Source organism: Cryptomeria japonica, chromosome 7 (genome assembly GCF_030272615.1).
Source record: "Cryptomeria japonica chromosome 7, Sugi_1.0, whole genome shotgun sequence".
In the NCBI taxonomy this organism is placed as follows: domain Eukaryota; kingdom Viridiplantae; phylum Streptophyta; class Pinopsida; order Cupressales; family Cupressaceae; genus Cryptomeria; species Cryptomeria japonica.
In genome coordinates, this window is record NC_081411.1 from 861,371,924 (window position 1) to 861,389,559 (window position 17,636).

The following is a 17,636-nucleotide window of genomic DNA, read 5'->3' on the forward strand; positions in this document are numbered from 1 at the left end:
TCCCTTGCAACTTATTAACCACAGCTTGACAAGTCCCGCTAGGCAAGGGTCAGATGAAAGAGGAATACCCAAATACACAAAAGGGAGAGCCCCAATCTGGAATTTGAGAATCTGAGCTATCCGATACTAGATACGAGGTGGGGTGTTGAAAAAAATGGAGGACTTTTCTTCATTAGTCAGCTGCCCCAAAGTTGCAAGGTAGATATCCAAAGTTCTTCTAAAGTTAGTCACCTCTTTGATTTTGGCAACTCCCATGAGAGCAGTATTATCCACAAACTATAAATGTTAAAGATAGGGGAGGCCATCACCCCAACTCCAACCAAAAATCAGCCCTTGATTCAGATGTGATCTTAATAGGTGACCCAAGCCCTCAGCCAGTAAGATAAAAAATATGGGGAGAGCTGCTGACCTTGCCTAAGACTCCTCAAAGCTCCAAATAACTCAGTGGGATCACTATTGATAAGCATAGAGTACGAGGTGGAGGTAACACAACACATTACCCAGCTAATCCAATCCTCTCCAAATCCAAAGGCCATAAGAATTTTTTGAAGAAATGACCATTTGACCTTATCGTAGGCTTTGGCCATATTAAGTTTGATAAACATGGCATTCTCCCTAGAAGTCTCCATCGAGTGAATGGCCTCAACAGCTATGACCACTCCATCAACAATTTGCCTACCAATCACAAAAGCCCCCTGCTCTTCCGAGATATTTCTATTAGGCCACCTCTTGAGCCTATCCACAATTAACTTTGAGATGATTTTGTAGACCACATTGCAAAGGGCAATTGGCTTGAACAAGTCAAGTGTATTATCTGCTTACTGATTTGTGACTCTTGCACCACTGCTAATAAGTCAATTATGATAATCTCTCAAAACTCTTGAAAAAACTCAATCGGGAAACCAGCTGGTCTTGGTGCTTCCCTTTCTTCATTTAAAACACCACTCCCTCTAATTCTTCCAGAGTGATAAGGCTGATGAGCATCTCATTCATCTCATTAGTAACAAGAGGAGGAATACAATCCAAAATAAGATTATCTTCCTCCTCCGCTGGGAGTCTTCAGAGAATAGAGAAGAGAAATACTGCATAGCCTCCTTTGAAATGTATCGAAAAGAAGATAGCTAGACTACTTGGGAGGATACAATAGAGGAAATTGAATTTCCATGTCTCCTATCCTTGATTGAATTGGAGAAAAAGGACGTATTTTTGCCCCCTTCTTGGAGCCACTCAATACGAGACTTTTGTTTCCACAAGATCTCCCTTAATTCCCACTCCTCTAGCTCCTTCTAAGCTTCAACTTCTTCCCTAAGAGAACCCTCGGTCAACAATTGAAAATAGAGCAACATAGGTACCACAATGTGAATTAAGTGAGCAAGATAATATAAAGATGAATCTCCTTTGCCAATTCAAATTTTGGGGCCCCAAGGGGGGGCCCCAAGGGGGGCCATGATCAATTAGTTAAAGAAAACAAGGGCAATTGTGTGTAGGCCTTATTGGAAGACAAGGATTAACTAACAACACTAAAAGAATATATATAGAAAAAGTTTTTTGGAAAAATATAAACATAGAGAAAATAGTGTCTGCCAACATATTTTTGAGTTGGTTGCATTCTCAAATTTTGTGTTGAGACCGACGAGTTCTTCATCAAGGTTGTCTCAAAGAAGAGAACATTTTCAAGTTTGGTGCAACATTGGTAGGTTCTTCATTGAAAGGTTTGGAGCTTCATAGATACCACAAAGTTACCAACCATATTGCAATGAAGATGAAGTTGACATAAGGGTTGAACAAGGGAACCCAAGTGTTGGTAGGATATGAAGGGTTGTGGAGAACCACATGTCATTTAGGCCATTTCTAGACCCATATATCCATTATATACCCTTTAAATAGCTTTAAAACACCTCTAGTATGCCTAAATAAGCTATAAAAGAGTAAAATATTATAGAATAAAAGGCAAATTCGTGGGAATAAGATAATTAAGAGTTATTATGAAAAGATATGATGGAAAGGCATTATAAAAAGACATAAAGGCTATACAAAGAGGGAAAAGTGAGAGATAAGGGTGCGGAATAGAGTGGAAACACGTGTTGAATAATATGTATTAAATGTGTGAGAATAAAGTAGTGTGAAATATAGATGTGATATATAATAATATTGATGAAGAATGATGAATGAATTATAAGGCATATGTTAGACATTAAAGTAAATGAATATATGATGTTATGGATGTATATATGAATGAATGTAATTGATTATAAATTGGTTTATACTTATTGCATTTATAAGTTCTCCCTTTTTATTGCATCACACCAAGGTTTACTACATATAACAGAATATTAAATCTTACACTTTGGTCAAGGTTTTTCTGTCAACACCAAGCTCTAGCACTTTGATGCAAAATTGCAATATTTCATGGCAAAAAGTACTTCTTGGGACTAGGAATAGTCAGCTCCTATCATATAGTAATGCAACACGTTGGAATATATATCATCAGATAGTAATGTAATGTGATAGTGTAGATAAGTCACCACAAAGTTTTTTAATGGGTTTTGAGGGATGGTGGGACTGAGGGCCAAGTTTGGGGATGGCAATGGCGATGGGGGGTGCCACACATACATATAGTAATGAAAAATTAGTTATAAGAAGATTTATAAGGAATAAGTATAAGAATCTTAGAATTGCAAATGACACTTAAAATTTTTTGCATACTTATTACTACAAACTAGTAAACTAGGAAAACTACTAGACAACAAAGTTGTAAACACATTGGAATGATTGTATTAAACATTTGAATTTCGAAGTGAACATTAACAATGAAAATGTCAAATTCAAAATCTCATAATGATGATTACAATGCAATATACTAGGTTGAGAGATAGGAATATACTAGGTTGATTACATGTGTCTTAATCCTATACGTGATGTGATAACTAGGGGATAGGATCATGTCTACGGGAGACTTATAGAAAGATTCCTAACTCACTAAGTAAACATTTCTGAAATGGTTCTAACTAGGAACTAGTTAGATAATGTACCTTGTTCACACTACGAAGGGGGAAACTGGATAGGAAAAACCCCTATTCACACTAACATCCCCTTTAAGTGCATCTTAGGGAGAATGATGAACAAATGCAAATGATGCAAAGATGGATCCCGACTACTAGGCCATGTTAGGTAAACCCCTATTCACACTAACATCCCCTTTAAGTGCATCTTAGGGAGAATGATGAACAAATGCAAATGATGCAAAGATGGGTCCCGACTACTAGGCCATGTTAGGTACCCATGTACAAATGCAATCTCTCACAAATGGAGAGAAGGAGAAAACCTAGTGGGAAAAAACTCCTTGCCAAAAGAGAGATGAAAACAAAATGCTCTCATTGAAGAATGAGAAGGACAAATCCTCATATGAGATAAAAGCCAACCCCTTGTCACTCCATCCCCCATAAGAGACCATGGAGCCCCCCCTCAATGTGGGATCTAAACCTAGGGTAGATGTTCAAAACAATGTTCCTCTCCTTAGGAAGAAACAAAACAAAAGGTGTATGAATGATGTCTTCCCATTCTTGAAAGAAATGTGTAGGAAGAAAACTCAAGATGTATGAAGTTTCTGAAAATTATTCTCCATGTTGATGTTGAAAGTTGCCCCTTCCAAACTAGATTCTAGGCCATATTGATGACAAAGATAATCTAGAATCTAGTGGAGATATATGTAGAACAAGATCCAAAGACTCAAATATCTCCTTTGAAGACAAATGAGCCTCCTCTAGATGCTGCTCAAAAGTATCCACACTCATGTCAAACTGTAATAAATTATCATGTAGAGAATGAACAAGAGGGTTAGAGTGTTCCCTCACAACAATTGAAGAAGAATCATCTCCATCAAAGAGAAGATGAACATCATCAATGATGTCTCTTGAATCTGAAATATGAGACTCCACAAACCTACCTGCAATGTCTGTCAAATAGTCATCCCAAGTAGCCACGTTTGAAAGATAATGTATATCTTGTTGCACTGAATCACAAGTATCTACGAATGTAGCAATGCAAGCATCATCAAATGCAACAGGAGATGGAGGAGATGAGATCTTAATGCATGTCATTTAACTACACCTATCATCTCCAAAAGATGTTGTGTCCTCACAAGATGTTGAATTAACACTTGTTGTATTAGCTGATGTTGGAATGTATGAAGTCTCCAAAGGAGAAGTATCGAGACAAAACTTTGTTTCATCTGAACACTGAAGTTCTTCCCATTCTTCAAGATTCATAGTTGCTTGAAAATCATATGGTAGAAAAAACATCAAGTGGTTTTTGCAACTGAATCCTCTGGGAATGGAGATTTATTTAAATCATCATACATCTCCCAAATCATGGTTTAACGAATATGAGGAGAATCAATCCATACACTAATGTGTAAGAGTTCACATATGTGTTAAATTTTAGTGATCAGATAGATAGATAGAAAATTCACACAAAATGCACAGAGTATACCCTGGGAAAACCTTCTTCTTGAAGGTGAAAAATCCAGCAATAATGTTCCTTATTGTATTATCAATATACAAGATGTTTTTACAATGAATATGCTTCACACCTTGAAGTTAGCATCAAACAATTTATTGAACACTTCAATTCACAAAATGTACGATCTGCTGTGTATGAGAAGTGCAGTCCACTTACTGTCTATGATGCAACTGCTGTGTGAAGATATACTAAGATTCGATCTGCTGAAGATGAATGTATCGCTGCTTAAGGATGAACACGATCTGCTTGTTGATGTGGGAGATTTGAACTGCTGAAGAATATCACAATGCTGTCAAAGAAGAATACGATCTGCTTGATGATTAATTCGATTGCTTGGAAGTGTAAGGGAAACCGAACTATATACCCATGCATTGGTGATGCCAAACAACAGGTCTCCTTCAAGGGTCGGCTTCTTATTAACAATCATGTCTCTTCATTAGTGATCGGTTATATTTCAACCAACACGTCTTTTTGTTATCCGTGGGTGGCGGGATACATGCAAATACAAAGTCGATAAGTATTAATATTAAATCGGACTTTGTAAATGTGTAAGGTCGATAGGCCATTCACACATTTGCCATTTTCTATGTCGGCATGAAGGATCCGACCATAGCTATCGCATTAACAATATGAACCAATAAAACTTGCTACATGACTATTCTTTTCATACCATGTTATGATTTTCTCAAATGATTTAGGATTAGGTTTAGACACATTAAGGTAAAAGATTGTAATGTCCCTTTTTGTGAATGCCCTAGTTTTTGCCCTAAAGTCACAACTCCAAGTAACTATCTTCATGGGGCTAGAGACATAAACTTAATCATAAGATACCTCTAACTTATTGGAGAAATTCAACCGCAGGGAAGCTAGGATAAGGTGACTCGATAGTGTGTCTTAGAGATTCTCTACCCTAGGCCAAAGAGTGGATATACCATCCCTCATGGTTTCATGTGGGTCGTGCCATCCATATGAGGTGTGTTAATTTTTAAATCAGACTGATAGCAACAAACAGAAAATAATGCAATAAACACACAGAACACAGCAATACCCTGGGAAAACCTCCCTCTTGGAGGTGAAAAACCTAGCAATTAAGATCTCTGATTATATTAATCAAATCTGAGAATCACTTTACAATTTCGCTTCACTCATAGAAGCAGGTTAGTTCATCATATATGCTGTATACACAGTCTGAATTCTACTAGGACATCAGACTGCCAAAGGATGACACAATGCCGTCCAAATTGACTTACAAGTGCAGATCGAAATGCTGGAGAGGAATTTGATCTGCAGTCTGATGGTTCGGTTGGCAGAGAAAGGAATTCACTTGCCAAGAAGTATATTCACTGATGAGATCGCTGACCAAGGAGTGATGCTCGCTGACTAAGAATTGAACTTGTTGACCAAGAAAATGAGTTCGCTGATCTGTATATGCTCTGCTGAAGAAGGTATTCGCTGATGCTTGAGTGAATGAATGGATCTCTTTGATGCTTGCTTGAACCTTGAATATATATGAGTCTTTGCCTCCTAATGCATCCTAGGTCGGCTCACAAGGAGAACAACTTTATAATAATAATATGCTCTTAAATTGGCGCCCATTATAGGGTCGGCCCTATTTGCAATTACAAGTTATATTTGCATATCACAAGTTATATCACTCATTTAGGGCCAGCTTAATTCACAAGTTACATATTGATTTTGCACATTAATGTGACTAAGGCTGATAGGCCAATTAGTCACCCATAGGCTAGGTCGGCCCTAGAAGGAATCCGACCTAGCTACAAACATCAACAAGGTGGTGTACCTAGTGAGGTGTCCTATACTTGTTCCCCCTCATCTTGCCATCCATTTACCACTTCCTATGATTGAACTCTGTGGTGTGTTAACTCACCATGATAGAGGGATGAGGTGTATTCACAACAGGGTGCCCTAGAAGCTCATCTCTTCTAAGCCCAAAGGCAGTACCCTTTGTACCCCTTTGGCCTCATGGGACCATTTGTGCCTTAATTTGAGTTGTCACTTTTCCCCACTGTAGACAAAATTGGTAGAGGGCATTAATGTTCCCCTTAGTATTCTTCAATGTGCTAATGTAAATTTCCAATGTAGAGTGTTTGGTAGCACATTTATTTCTCTCATCCATCTTGTTCGTTTGGAGTTATATTGTTATTTGTTGTCTCGTCTTCTTTTGTAGCTATGTATCTTTGATAACTCCATCTCCCGAAAGCTTCAATTTTACTGCCAAGGTTTGAGATGAGTCCCCTTGTAGTTGATGGAAATTGCTCTAAATCTCCTTTATTATATATTCTGAGTGGTTGGAGCTCTCTACATGTTGCTCTAAAATCTCCTCCTGCCTTGCCATCTGACGTAAAATATCCTCCAATTGAAATTTGTGTAAAGGGGAGGTACTCCCAATGTCTACTTGTGATCCCACTAGTGGAAGTTGTAATGATTGCGAAGATGCCACTGGTTGTATTTGTTTTTGTCTAGCTAAAAAGTCCTTTATGGACTGCATAGGAGAAGTTGTGGAGGAGGAAGGTGTGTATGATGTGAAGGTTGAGAAGATTGTGCTTGTTGAGGATGAGTGGAATTTGAAGAAGTTTCCTTGTATTTTGCTTCTTCCTTGCGCAATTGTTGACATGCCTTCGCTGTAGCTTCCCTTATTTTTATCCGAATCATTTGAGTAATTGTTGTGACGTTTTCACACATCGCCCCATTGCAAATGGGGACCCATGTTTTTTTTGCTTTTTTAGGGTTTGTTTTTTTTTTAGGTTTTTAGGGTTTTGTTAGCTAGCCTTTGCATTTTGAACGTTGCCCAGGGGATCACATGGATAAGTAAGTCCGGCTTGAGTGAGGTCCTGATCCTGAAATTTGGCTAAGTCTGGAATGCCCTGATCCTGAAATTTGACTAAGTCTGGAAACTGAAAAAACCTCCAAAAACTAGATTTTGCAATATAACTCCTGGAGGTCTGAAACCACTCTCAAACATCCTGAAAGTATATATGGAATATAACTTTTCTTATACTTAAATGTTATATTCCATAAAAATTATCCTGATAGAGAGTGCGAAAAGTCAAATTTCGCTCGTGTCCTTCTCCAAGGGTCCAGAGCGAAAAGCACTCCTGTCCCTCTCCAAGGGACCAAGGCGAATCGCTCGCATCCCTCACCAAGGGTCTAGAGCGAAAATGCTTAGTTGAGCCATTCCTGACCTTGTTTGGACAAATCGAGACATCAAAGGCATGGTGAAGGACGAAATGAGCATGATAGAGCATCCAGATTTGATCAAAAGCAATGAAATGATGAAGTTTTTGCCTAGAGGGTCAAATTCGCTCCTGTCCCTCACTGAAGGACCAGAGCGAAATTCTTCATAAGGTACGATCTGGGCAAAGATCAAGTCAAGTTTATGTTTGAAGGCAAGGAAGGAGGTGAAATGAACTCATTGAAGATAAATTGAAGATTGCCAATTGCCAACAAAGGACCAAAATGCTTAAGTTCGCTCCTGTCCCTCAAGAAGGGACCAGAGCGATTTTTGTTATAGATGATTTTTCTTGCCAAGTTACAATCGATCTCAAGGCATGGATGAATGGAATGGAACATTGCGAATCCGTTGAATATAAACTTTGAAGGTGATAAAGTGAAGTGAAGCCCACAAGAGCAAGATCGCTCCTGTCCCTCTCCAAGGGACCAGGGCGATATGATGGTTATATTGCTTCTTATTCAAGTTCAAGACATTCCAAGACGAGGAGCAAGGTGGCAAAGGCGTTTCAAGGCATTTCAATCAAGCACGAAGTTACAAAGGTCGTCACGTTGAAGGAATTTGCACTCAAATCCCCAGTTCGCTCTTGTCCCTCAGGAAGGGACCAGAGCGAAATTCTCATAAATGCCAAGGTTTCAAAAGTTAAACAAGCATCAAGCGACCAAGGAGGATCAAGGGACTTCATCTCGCATTATGAAAGCGATGGCAAGTTGATGGAAGCAAGGACAAACCTAAAATCTTGAAGTTCGCTTCTGTCCCTCTCCAAGGGACCAGAGCGATGTTTATTATATTAGCCAAATCTCTCAAAATCACGTTAAGTCAAGGTTTTGCGGGGTCATACAAGGTCTAAGATGTCTTTTGAAGATGATAAACAAAGGTTTTTGACGTCAAAATGTTATCAATTGAGCCAAGGAGCCTATATCGCTCCTGTCCTTTGGACAAGGACCAAAGCGATTTTCATCAAAGCACTCATTTTCCTTCAAAATCATGACAAGGCAAGGGTATGCAAGGTCAAGGACGTCCTTTAAGAGGCAATGAACAAGAAACAAAGATCAAAAGTTTGCCAATTTGGGCCAGGACATAAGGATCGCTCCTGTCCCTCTCCAAGGGACCAGGGCGATATCACATCTTAAAGACATTCCTTCGCACAAACAAGTCAATCAAACTTGAAGGACCCAGCTAAAATGCCGATTTGAACGTAAGGATCAAGATTTTGGACGTCAAAAATGCAAGGATCAAGACCAAATTGATGGATCGCTCCTGTCCCTTAGTCAGGGACCAGGGCGATGAGGTACGTATTATTTCATTTTCAAAAATTTGGCGCTCAAACACATTTCTTTAAATTTATTTTAAATGCTAAAATCGATGGATTGCAAATTTAATTAAAAATGGCATTTAAAATTTGCGCTTGATATTTATTAATTATTTTTGCCTTTATAAAAATCGAAATTTATTAATTTAAATAATAAAGGCATTTAATAATTAATTATTAATTAATAAAAAATCAAATGGGGTGCTTGATTTAAAATTTGTTTCATTTTACAAGGGTCGGCCTTTTAAGTTAATTTTAAATTTGTCTTATTTACCAAAGTCGGCCTAAGATCAATATGAAGGTAAGCGCCTATAAAGGGAAGGTGGTTTATTCATTTCAAATCATCATTTAACATCCTTCATTAGCATGCGATTTGGAGAAGACAAGGAGGTGCGAAATTGTCATTCAAGAGGAGGGCGCAGACATCATCAAAGGAGTGCGAGCTTAGTCTCAAGTTGGGCGAAATTGCCAAAGACCACGTCAAAGATATCCTCAAGGGTGATGAATTGATAGAAGGATCGTTCATTTAAAGGAGATCATGTTGAAGCCATCTAATTTTGATTTTGCCTAGGCGATTTCCTTGTTTTTGCATTCTAGAGTTAACTCTCAAGTAAGGTATGACAAGATCCCTTGTTTTAATTTCGAATTTTGATCGTCATAGCCTTCAAATTTCAAATTTTGAATTTTGAATTTCAATAAGCTCAATCGTTTTTTAGGAAATGATTAATAAAGGACGTATCATTAAGTTTCCTAAAATTTGCTCTTTAATCTATGCTATTCATTGCAAAATCATGGTGCTAATTTTGAAATGTTGTGTAGGCATCAAATGGAGATCTCTTCAAGGAAAATCAAGCCGGATCAAGGACGGTCTTCGCCAGGACGGTCTTCGCCAGGACGATCAAGCCAGGACATGGGTGACCTCTTTCAATCCAGCGTTCCAAGGCGAGGTACATCATCATCCTGCACATCAAGGACACATGGAGTTAGAACAAGGGCTCGTTGAAGAAGTAAATACTTCCAGAATGAATTAATTAAAGCAAGCTTCTCAACAACATCAAGTTGAATATCTACCAAGTTACAAGTGTCAAATGAGGTGGCGTCCTAGTCATCGCTCCTCCAGTCAGTGTGGTCCACCTCAGCATGTCCAGATTCAATGTACTTAACTCATGGAAGGTGGCACAAACTCCGATGTACCTACCCTGGCTATCCATTGGTCGATTTTTCTAGAGGGGACATGTGTCCAGGCAATACAATTTTATCATTGGTCAAGCATTAAATGTTATGTAATGGTTGTAACAAACCCTAATTAGGGTTTTCATTGTAAAATCTTGGCCATTGATCTTGAATTGATCTAAGCCATCAAATTGTATTGTGGGCATTATATAAGCCCAGGCATTTCATTTGTAAAGGCTAATTAGCAATTAGCAATTAGAGAGAGTTGTAAATAATTAGCAATTAGCAATTAGAGAGAGTTGTAAATAATTAGCAATAGCTAGAGAGTTAGAAGATAGAGAGCAGTTAGAAGTTGATAGAATAGCAATTAGAGTAGAATAGGAGGACAAGGCAAGAAATTGTTGCCATTGATTGTAAACAAACTCCATTTTCATTGAAGTAATGGTGAAATATGTCGTTTTCTTGCAATTTGCATGGTTTCTTGTTGAGTCTTCAATCTTAGATGGTAGATGATTAGATGAATGGAGGAAATGTGATTGATTGATGGTGGAATTCGTATATCCATACTACTAGCAGTTTGTTGATTGCAGACTTGCCTTGTGTAGTCAACTGGAATCGTTCAGCTTAAGCTCAATTTCAATTTGTTGCCTCTTCATTGATATGCATCAACTTGGATGGTATCTATGCCTGCGGTGATAATTTGTACATCATAAAGCTTCCCTTAGAAGATCGCACTAGCCTTGTGTAGATGTTCCATTGATGTCAAAACAAGATCTAGTTAGAGTTTCATCAAAAATCAAGTCATTGCTCCTACATTCTTAGTATTAGGATTAGATCCTCTCTTCGCCATTATCCTTTTTTCATTTTTTTCAAATCTAAGTTAGTAAGAGCCCGTGTCCAGCAAAGCAGATCGGAAGTTCAATCATCACATGTAAGTCCCCTTGTGATCCCAGCAAATCACATCATACCACTGGAGCTTGTCCACACGTAGAGACCCTACATCAAAGAACCTTGGAGTCTTCCTAACTGATCCTTTATGCGAATCTTCAGCAGTTAGAGACTATTTTCTCAAGAGAGGATAAGATGCCTATTGGTATTTTATTCTGTGTATGATAGTGTACAAAATACACGTCAACAGTAATCTTAAGCTTTTCCATCATCAATTTGTCCAATCTTTGTTTAGACTCGAGCTCCTTGGTCTATATCTCCACATTCCTTTGCTTTAATGGAGGTGTAACTGTAGGGACTCTCTCTAATAGCCAAATCCCTTATGTTCTCCTCCTCTTTTGTGGCTTTATCCCACCTAATCTTTAATGCGGTAGCCAGGGAGTCTAGGAGATGTTCAATAAGGTCCTCCAACTTTGTGTTGGATGTGACCATGTACCTTATTAAGGTCCATTTTGTGATTAACTTGTTTGGAATCACCATATTATTGTATTTTTGTAATTGTGTCTTCCGGTGCGATTTGTTCTTTATCTTGTACATTCACTGTCTGCAGGAGTCTTGCATTTGTGCTTTCTCCTTTCTTATTTTTTGTTTCCTCCGCACTCATCTGAAGTATGGCTTCAGATGCCTCCTCTTCCAACTGTTTTGTTCTAGGAGGTGTAGTCTATAATCTTCTATTTCTGGATTTGCTGCTCTAATTTTCTGCAAACTTCCTTGAAACTCTTATCGTAAGCTTTAACAATTCATCTTCTTTTTGTACCAGATTCCTTATTTTGCTAACATTCTTCGTAGGGATTTTTGGAGTGTCAAAAATGCCAAAAAGTCTTGTTTAACTTCATCCCAACTCTTTTCATGCTTCAAATAGGTTTTCTTATACCAATCTAATACCTCCTTCCGCAAAGAAGATGCAAAGTCTAGTTACTTTGGCTTGTCTTCTTCAATGTCTTGTTTGACCCATAATGATTCTAATAAAAATATGTGCTCTGTGGCCCTTGTGTCCTTGCCGAATATCGGTATTTAAATTGCGGACTCTATCTTGCTCTGTTTCTTTTCTAGTTTCGGTCTATGGGCTGGTGGACTGTTTTCCTTTTTTTTCTTTACACTCTTAACTATATGGGGCTTGTGTTCTCTACCCTTATCTATTGCTAACTTTTTGTCGAAGTACTCGTTTCCAAGTATCTCTTCCCAATCTACTTCATCTTCTTTCTCTCTCGACTCTTCTTTTTTGTGGTATCTCTTCTACTAAAATTCTCCTACACTTTTATGGCTTAAGGGATGGGTCTTGCTTAGGGGGTTTTGACTTTCTAAAGCATATCTTCATCTTTTTATTTGTTAACAACATTTCATTTGTTAGTCAATCTAGTTCTTTGGCTGAATTAAATTTAATCTTTTCTTCTTTTTCTACTTCTCTTTTCAATTTCTTTACACTTTTATTAACTAATTCTTCCAAATATTCTTCTTGAATGGATAAAACCTTTTTCGGAGTTTTCAAAAATTCAAGAAACGTATCATCCAACTTCATTGTTAGGTTTGACAAGTCTAGTCTGATCTTAGGACTTTTCAAGAGTTGCGGTAGGAGTGAAGCCTCTGTGCTTATATGATCTCATAACAACAACCTTCTAGAATTTCCATAGTCATCAATGTCCTCCAACAAAGTAGTTAATAGTTGTCTTGCTTTTTCCCACCATGAATTTGATCTCTTTGGGGTCTTCCATTATTCCATATTTTCACTTTTTTCTCTTCGGCAACAACTGTCTTGGTGCCTCAACAACACCCTTATTGGCACGCTCAATCCTAAGCTTCTCTGCGTTCTCCATTCTTCTGCAATATCTTTCCTCTCTCTCAACATTTTGTCTCCATCTCCTTTCTTCTCCATTTGGGCTTGCCATGTTCACCTCCTTTGGTAATTCAATTCGCTCCTTAATTTCTCTTGAATTCTTGTTATCTATTTTGGTCATGGGTGTATTTGATTTGGGATTGCATTTCTCTTTTATCTTTTCCCATGGTAGTTATTTGGTATCTCTCTATCGGTCACATCTTTTCAAGGATTCTTTTTGGAATTCCTCCCCATTTCCTCTCTCTCAACATTTTGTTTGCATCTCCTTTCTTCTGCATTCGGACTTGCCATGTTCACCTTCTTTGCTAATTCAATTTGCTCCTTAATTTCTTTTGAATTCTTGTTATCTGTTTTGGCCATGGGTGTATTTGATTTGGGATTACATTACTCCTTATCTTTTCCCATGGTAGTTATTTGGTATCTCTTTATCGGTCACATCTTTTCAAGGATTCTTGTTGGAATTCCTCCCCGTTTCCATTCTCTATCCCCTTTGTGTCTAATCCTCTCTCATAGGGCAGATGCCAAGAGGAGAGTGTTATAGATTATCATCACATTCTTATTCTTCTCTCCTATATCCAGTTTAAAATTAAAAAAATTTGAATGTTTTCTTTCTACCCTTTATATAACCTAACTAAGTTCTTGGACAAAACCAATGTTAGCAAGAAAACTGTGGAACACAAGCTAAAGTTTTGAGCCCCAAGTACTTTTTGAATGTTGTAGTTTATGCCATGGGTTCAGTTATACAAAGGAAGCAAGAAATTGATCCGTACAAAATACTAACTAATTACTGAACATAAAAGAATATCACATAACATATCATACATAGAATTCCAATGTCTTTGTTTTATCAATATCTTTTCCTATACATATATCCAGGGGATGGGACGTGACCCATCTATTCTATCACTATCCTAGAAGGTGTCATTCAAATCTTAGGCTCTATGAATGTTGTGCGGTAGGATTTGCTTGAGTGTGTTTGTTTTGTTCCACTTTCCTGTCACCAATCATGTGACAACTAGGGGATAAAATCACACATATGCAAGAGACTTATAGAAATATTCCTATAAACTTTATATGTGAACATATTCTCAAGGATGTTGCAATTTGAGAATATGATCATCATCACACCATGCCAGGCTTGGAGATGTTGAGTATCAAGAGATATTGCCTGAGGCATCAACACTTACTTGTGATGAGGTATCAAGTCTACAAATCTAGGTTGGGGTGGCATTCCAATCATCATTCCACCAATCAAAGGATTCCAAGTCAAGATGTCTAGATGCAATGTACCTGATTCACCCTATGGATACACAAACCCCAAGATACCTAACCTCATATTTCATTGGTTCACATTCAAAGATGGGCATGTGTCCAATACTAGTAATTATTTCATTGGTCAAGAAGGAGTTTGTTATAACAAACCCTAATTAGGGTTTTGTCTTGTAATCTCAGCCGTTGATTGGAGAATCAATTCGAGCCATTGAATTGTATTGAGAGCACTATAAAAGGCTCAAATCTCTCACTGTAAAGGTTAATAGTTCATAGATAGCAATTAGATAGCAAGTAGAGTAGAGTAGGAGGAAAGAAGGGATTGTTGCCAAGACTTGCTGATTTTAATACATGTTTTTTATTGAAGCATGGTGGATTTCTATGTGTAACGTCTACATGTTGCATGGTTTCTTGTTACTTCTCAAGCTTTAGTTGAAGTTCATTGATTATGATGGAGAAGTGTGTGGATGATGATGATTCCTTGGTTCATACTTTTTGTGGTTTGCTGATTGTAAGCTACAGTGCAAAGTTAGCCTGAACCTTGTTATTGTGCTAAGTTCAATTGTGGATATATGTTCAAGTTGCGCCATATTTGGGTATTTGAATGGATGTTCATGATATGAAAACCTTTATCATCCCTAGAAGATTGCACTAGTTTTGTGAAGTTGTTCCTAGCATGGCAAAGCAAAGCTTAGTTTAGAGAACGTGTCCATCCAAACATCATCCATTGTTATCATCGACCTTGGAATTAGATTAGTTTCTCAACTCTTAATTCCTTTTGCCATTTGTTTTTCAAATTCAGCAAGTCTTCATGTTCCAGCAACATTCATGTACAACGTAAACCCCCTTGTGATTCCAGCAATATCACATCAAACCATTGAGCTTATCCACACGTCGAGACCCGACATTTGGAACCTTGGGGTCACCTCGTAGGATCATGAAGTTTAGCATTTGAGATTTTGTTCAAGAGAGGATAAGGTATCTTGGTATTTTATTGTGTGTATAAAAAACACATCAACAGGTCCCTTTATAGTTTGGTCCAAAGATAAAAAGTTGAAATATGTTCTAGTTGATTATGTATTCAAGCATATTGATCTCTTTCTTTTTCTTACCACTGTTTGACTATTTCATGGCTGCCCGTGTTTTTTCATAAAAGTTTTCTTAAGTTAAGGACATTGAGTTGTGCTGATTGTGTAAAGTTTAAACTGCTGACAAAGCTACTTCCCATGCATCTTATCATTTATTGTGAATTATCTATTAGCCTCACAGGTGATACAAGAACTTCTTAATGTTTTGCAATCCATTTCTTTCTGCATTTGTTCCCAGAAGCAACTGAAAAATGTGTCAATTTTTGTTGCTCACATTTTTTGCTCAGAATTACATATATATGGAGTAATCAGGCTACAGAAACGTATTACAAATAGAGATTATCTGACAATAAGCTTTAAATTTAAATCAATAATTTGCATCTAAGAGTGTGCCTAGAGCAAAGGGCCTGTATAAAGCAGAAGAAAAGACGGTGTTTTCCTGTTCTTTACTTTCATATTTTGCTTCTGTTATGTTTTTAAGTTTTTTGAGTTATTGGTTGTTACTTGTTGACTAAGCCATTTTTTGCTTTCTCATGTCAAGCTTAGTAAATGTGGAGTATAATTTTTCAAACATTCCATGCAGATAAACCTCCAATTGAAGAGCTCAGGTATTTCTTGGAATTTCAAGTTCTTCGTGTATGGGCTCCACTTCCTAGTGAACTGCCTGGGCAACAACGGAAGGAGCCAGTTTGCCCTTCCCTACAATTTAGTTTGATGGGGCCTAAACTTTATGTTTGCACATCTCAGGTGAGTCCATAACTAGTGCTAAGTTGCTTTTCATGCTCTTGTGAGGATTTTCTTTCGATTTTTTCTAATATGCATGGCAGCACACAGGTATCTGTTGGTCGAAGACCAGTGACAGGCCTTAGATTGGGCCTTGAAGGGAAAAAGTGCAATAGACTTGTTATTCAGTTGCAGCATTTGTCATCGCTTCCTAAGATTTTACGACCGCATTGGGATGCACATATACCAATCGGGCCTCCTAAATGGCAGGGACCAGAAGAACAAGATAGCAGATGGTTTGAACCTGTTAAATGGAAGAACTTCTCCTATGTTAGCACTGCACCTGTGGAGAATAGTGAAATGTGGATAGGCGATCTTTCTGGTGTATATATTGTTACTGGAGCACAACTAGGTGTTTGGGATTTTGGGCAAAAAAATGTTTTGCACCTTAAACTTTTATATTTGAAAGTCCCAGGTTGTACCATTCGAAGATCGGTGTGGGATCATACACCAGCTTCTGTCATGGCAGCTGCATCTTCTTCAAACCACCAGTCCAAGAAGTCAGATGCACCAGCTAATTCTGGTTCAGAGTTAACTGTCCAAAATGGGAAATTTACGAAAATTGTTGATTTAACGGAAATGATCAGGGGACCCCATGATATGCCTGGTCATTGGATAGTTAGTGGTGCAAAGTTGGGGGTTGAGAAAGGAAAAATTGTGTTGCGTGCAAAGTATTCACTACTGAATTATTAATCCAAGCACATGCCAGTCTCCTAAGTGATCGATAATCAGGAGAAGTTTGCACACTTATAATGTTTTGAAAGAAGTTGAGCTTCCACTTATAATGCATGTGTTGGTTTGCATATATCTTGAAGGTTTCTAATGCAGGTTTGCATTGTCAAGGACTTTTAACAATTGTTTATATAGTTTACTCTCTGTCAAAGCATTCAAAAGCAGGTTTCTACTATAGAAATTAGTAATAATAAAATAATTATGAATTTAGGTTTCTACCTGGTTTGCCTACTTTTGAGGGATTCTCATGCTTTCTGCCATTAGATCTTAAGTGTATTCTGTATGATAACTCTAATCGAGTGTTATAACAAGTTGCCTATTGCTAATTACAGTAATCTGATAGTGCAGAACCTGGAACATGAAATTGTATTAAAGCTGCAAATAACATGTAAAGGTGTGTCAAAAGATTTGTATGTCCTCCGGTTATTCCCAATCAATTTTATTCAGAAATTATATCTCACTGAATTCATTTATTCCAATAAAAATCTCCATGGCTATGTCAACAACATGAGCACCTCTAATCAGGCTTTAGAGCCACCTCCAAATTTTTTCATTTACTACGAGTGTTCTGTCTGCTTTTCCTATATTTGCTTACATTTTACATTCCATGCAGAAAAAGCATTTTTTAATTTTTATTTTACAAACATTTCAGAACAAACGAGCATCTGAATCATCTGATACTAATACGTAGCTCTTTATGAGCAATACAGTACTTAGCTCTTTTAG

General features: G+C 37.7%; 1 protein-coding gene across 2 annotated transcripts in view; it reads left to right on the forward strand.

Annotated features, from left to right (window-relative positions):
• Positions 1-17,128, forward strand: part of LOC131047036 (MACPF domain-containing protein CAD1) — a 73,677-nt gene extending 56,549 nt beyond the window's left edge. For both annotated transcript variants that reach the window (XM_059207866.1, XM_057980830.2), the window contains 2 exons: positions 15,979-16,142; positions 16,230-17,128. In XM_059207866.1, coding sequence (XP_059063849.1) covers positions 15,979-16,142; positions 16,230-16,871 — 806 coding nt within the window. In that variant the 3' untranslated portion in view covers positions 16,872-17,128. The remainder of the gene's footprint in view (positions 1-15,978; positions 16,143-16,229) is intronic.
• Positions 17,129-17,636: the final 508 nt, after the last annotated feature.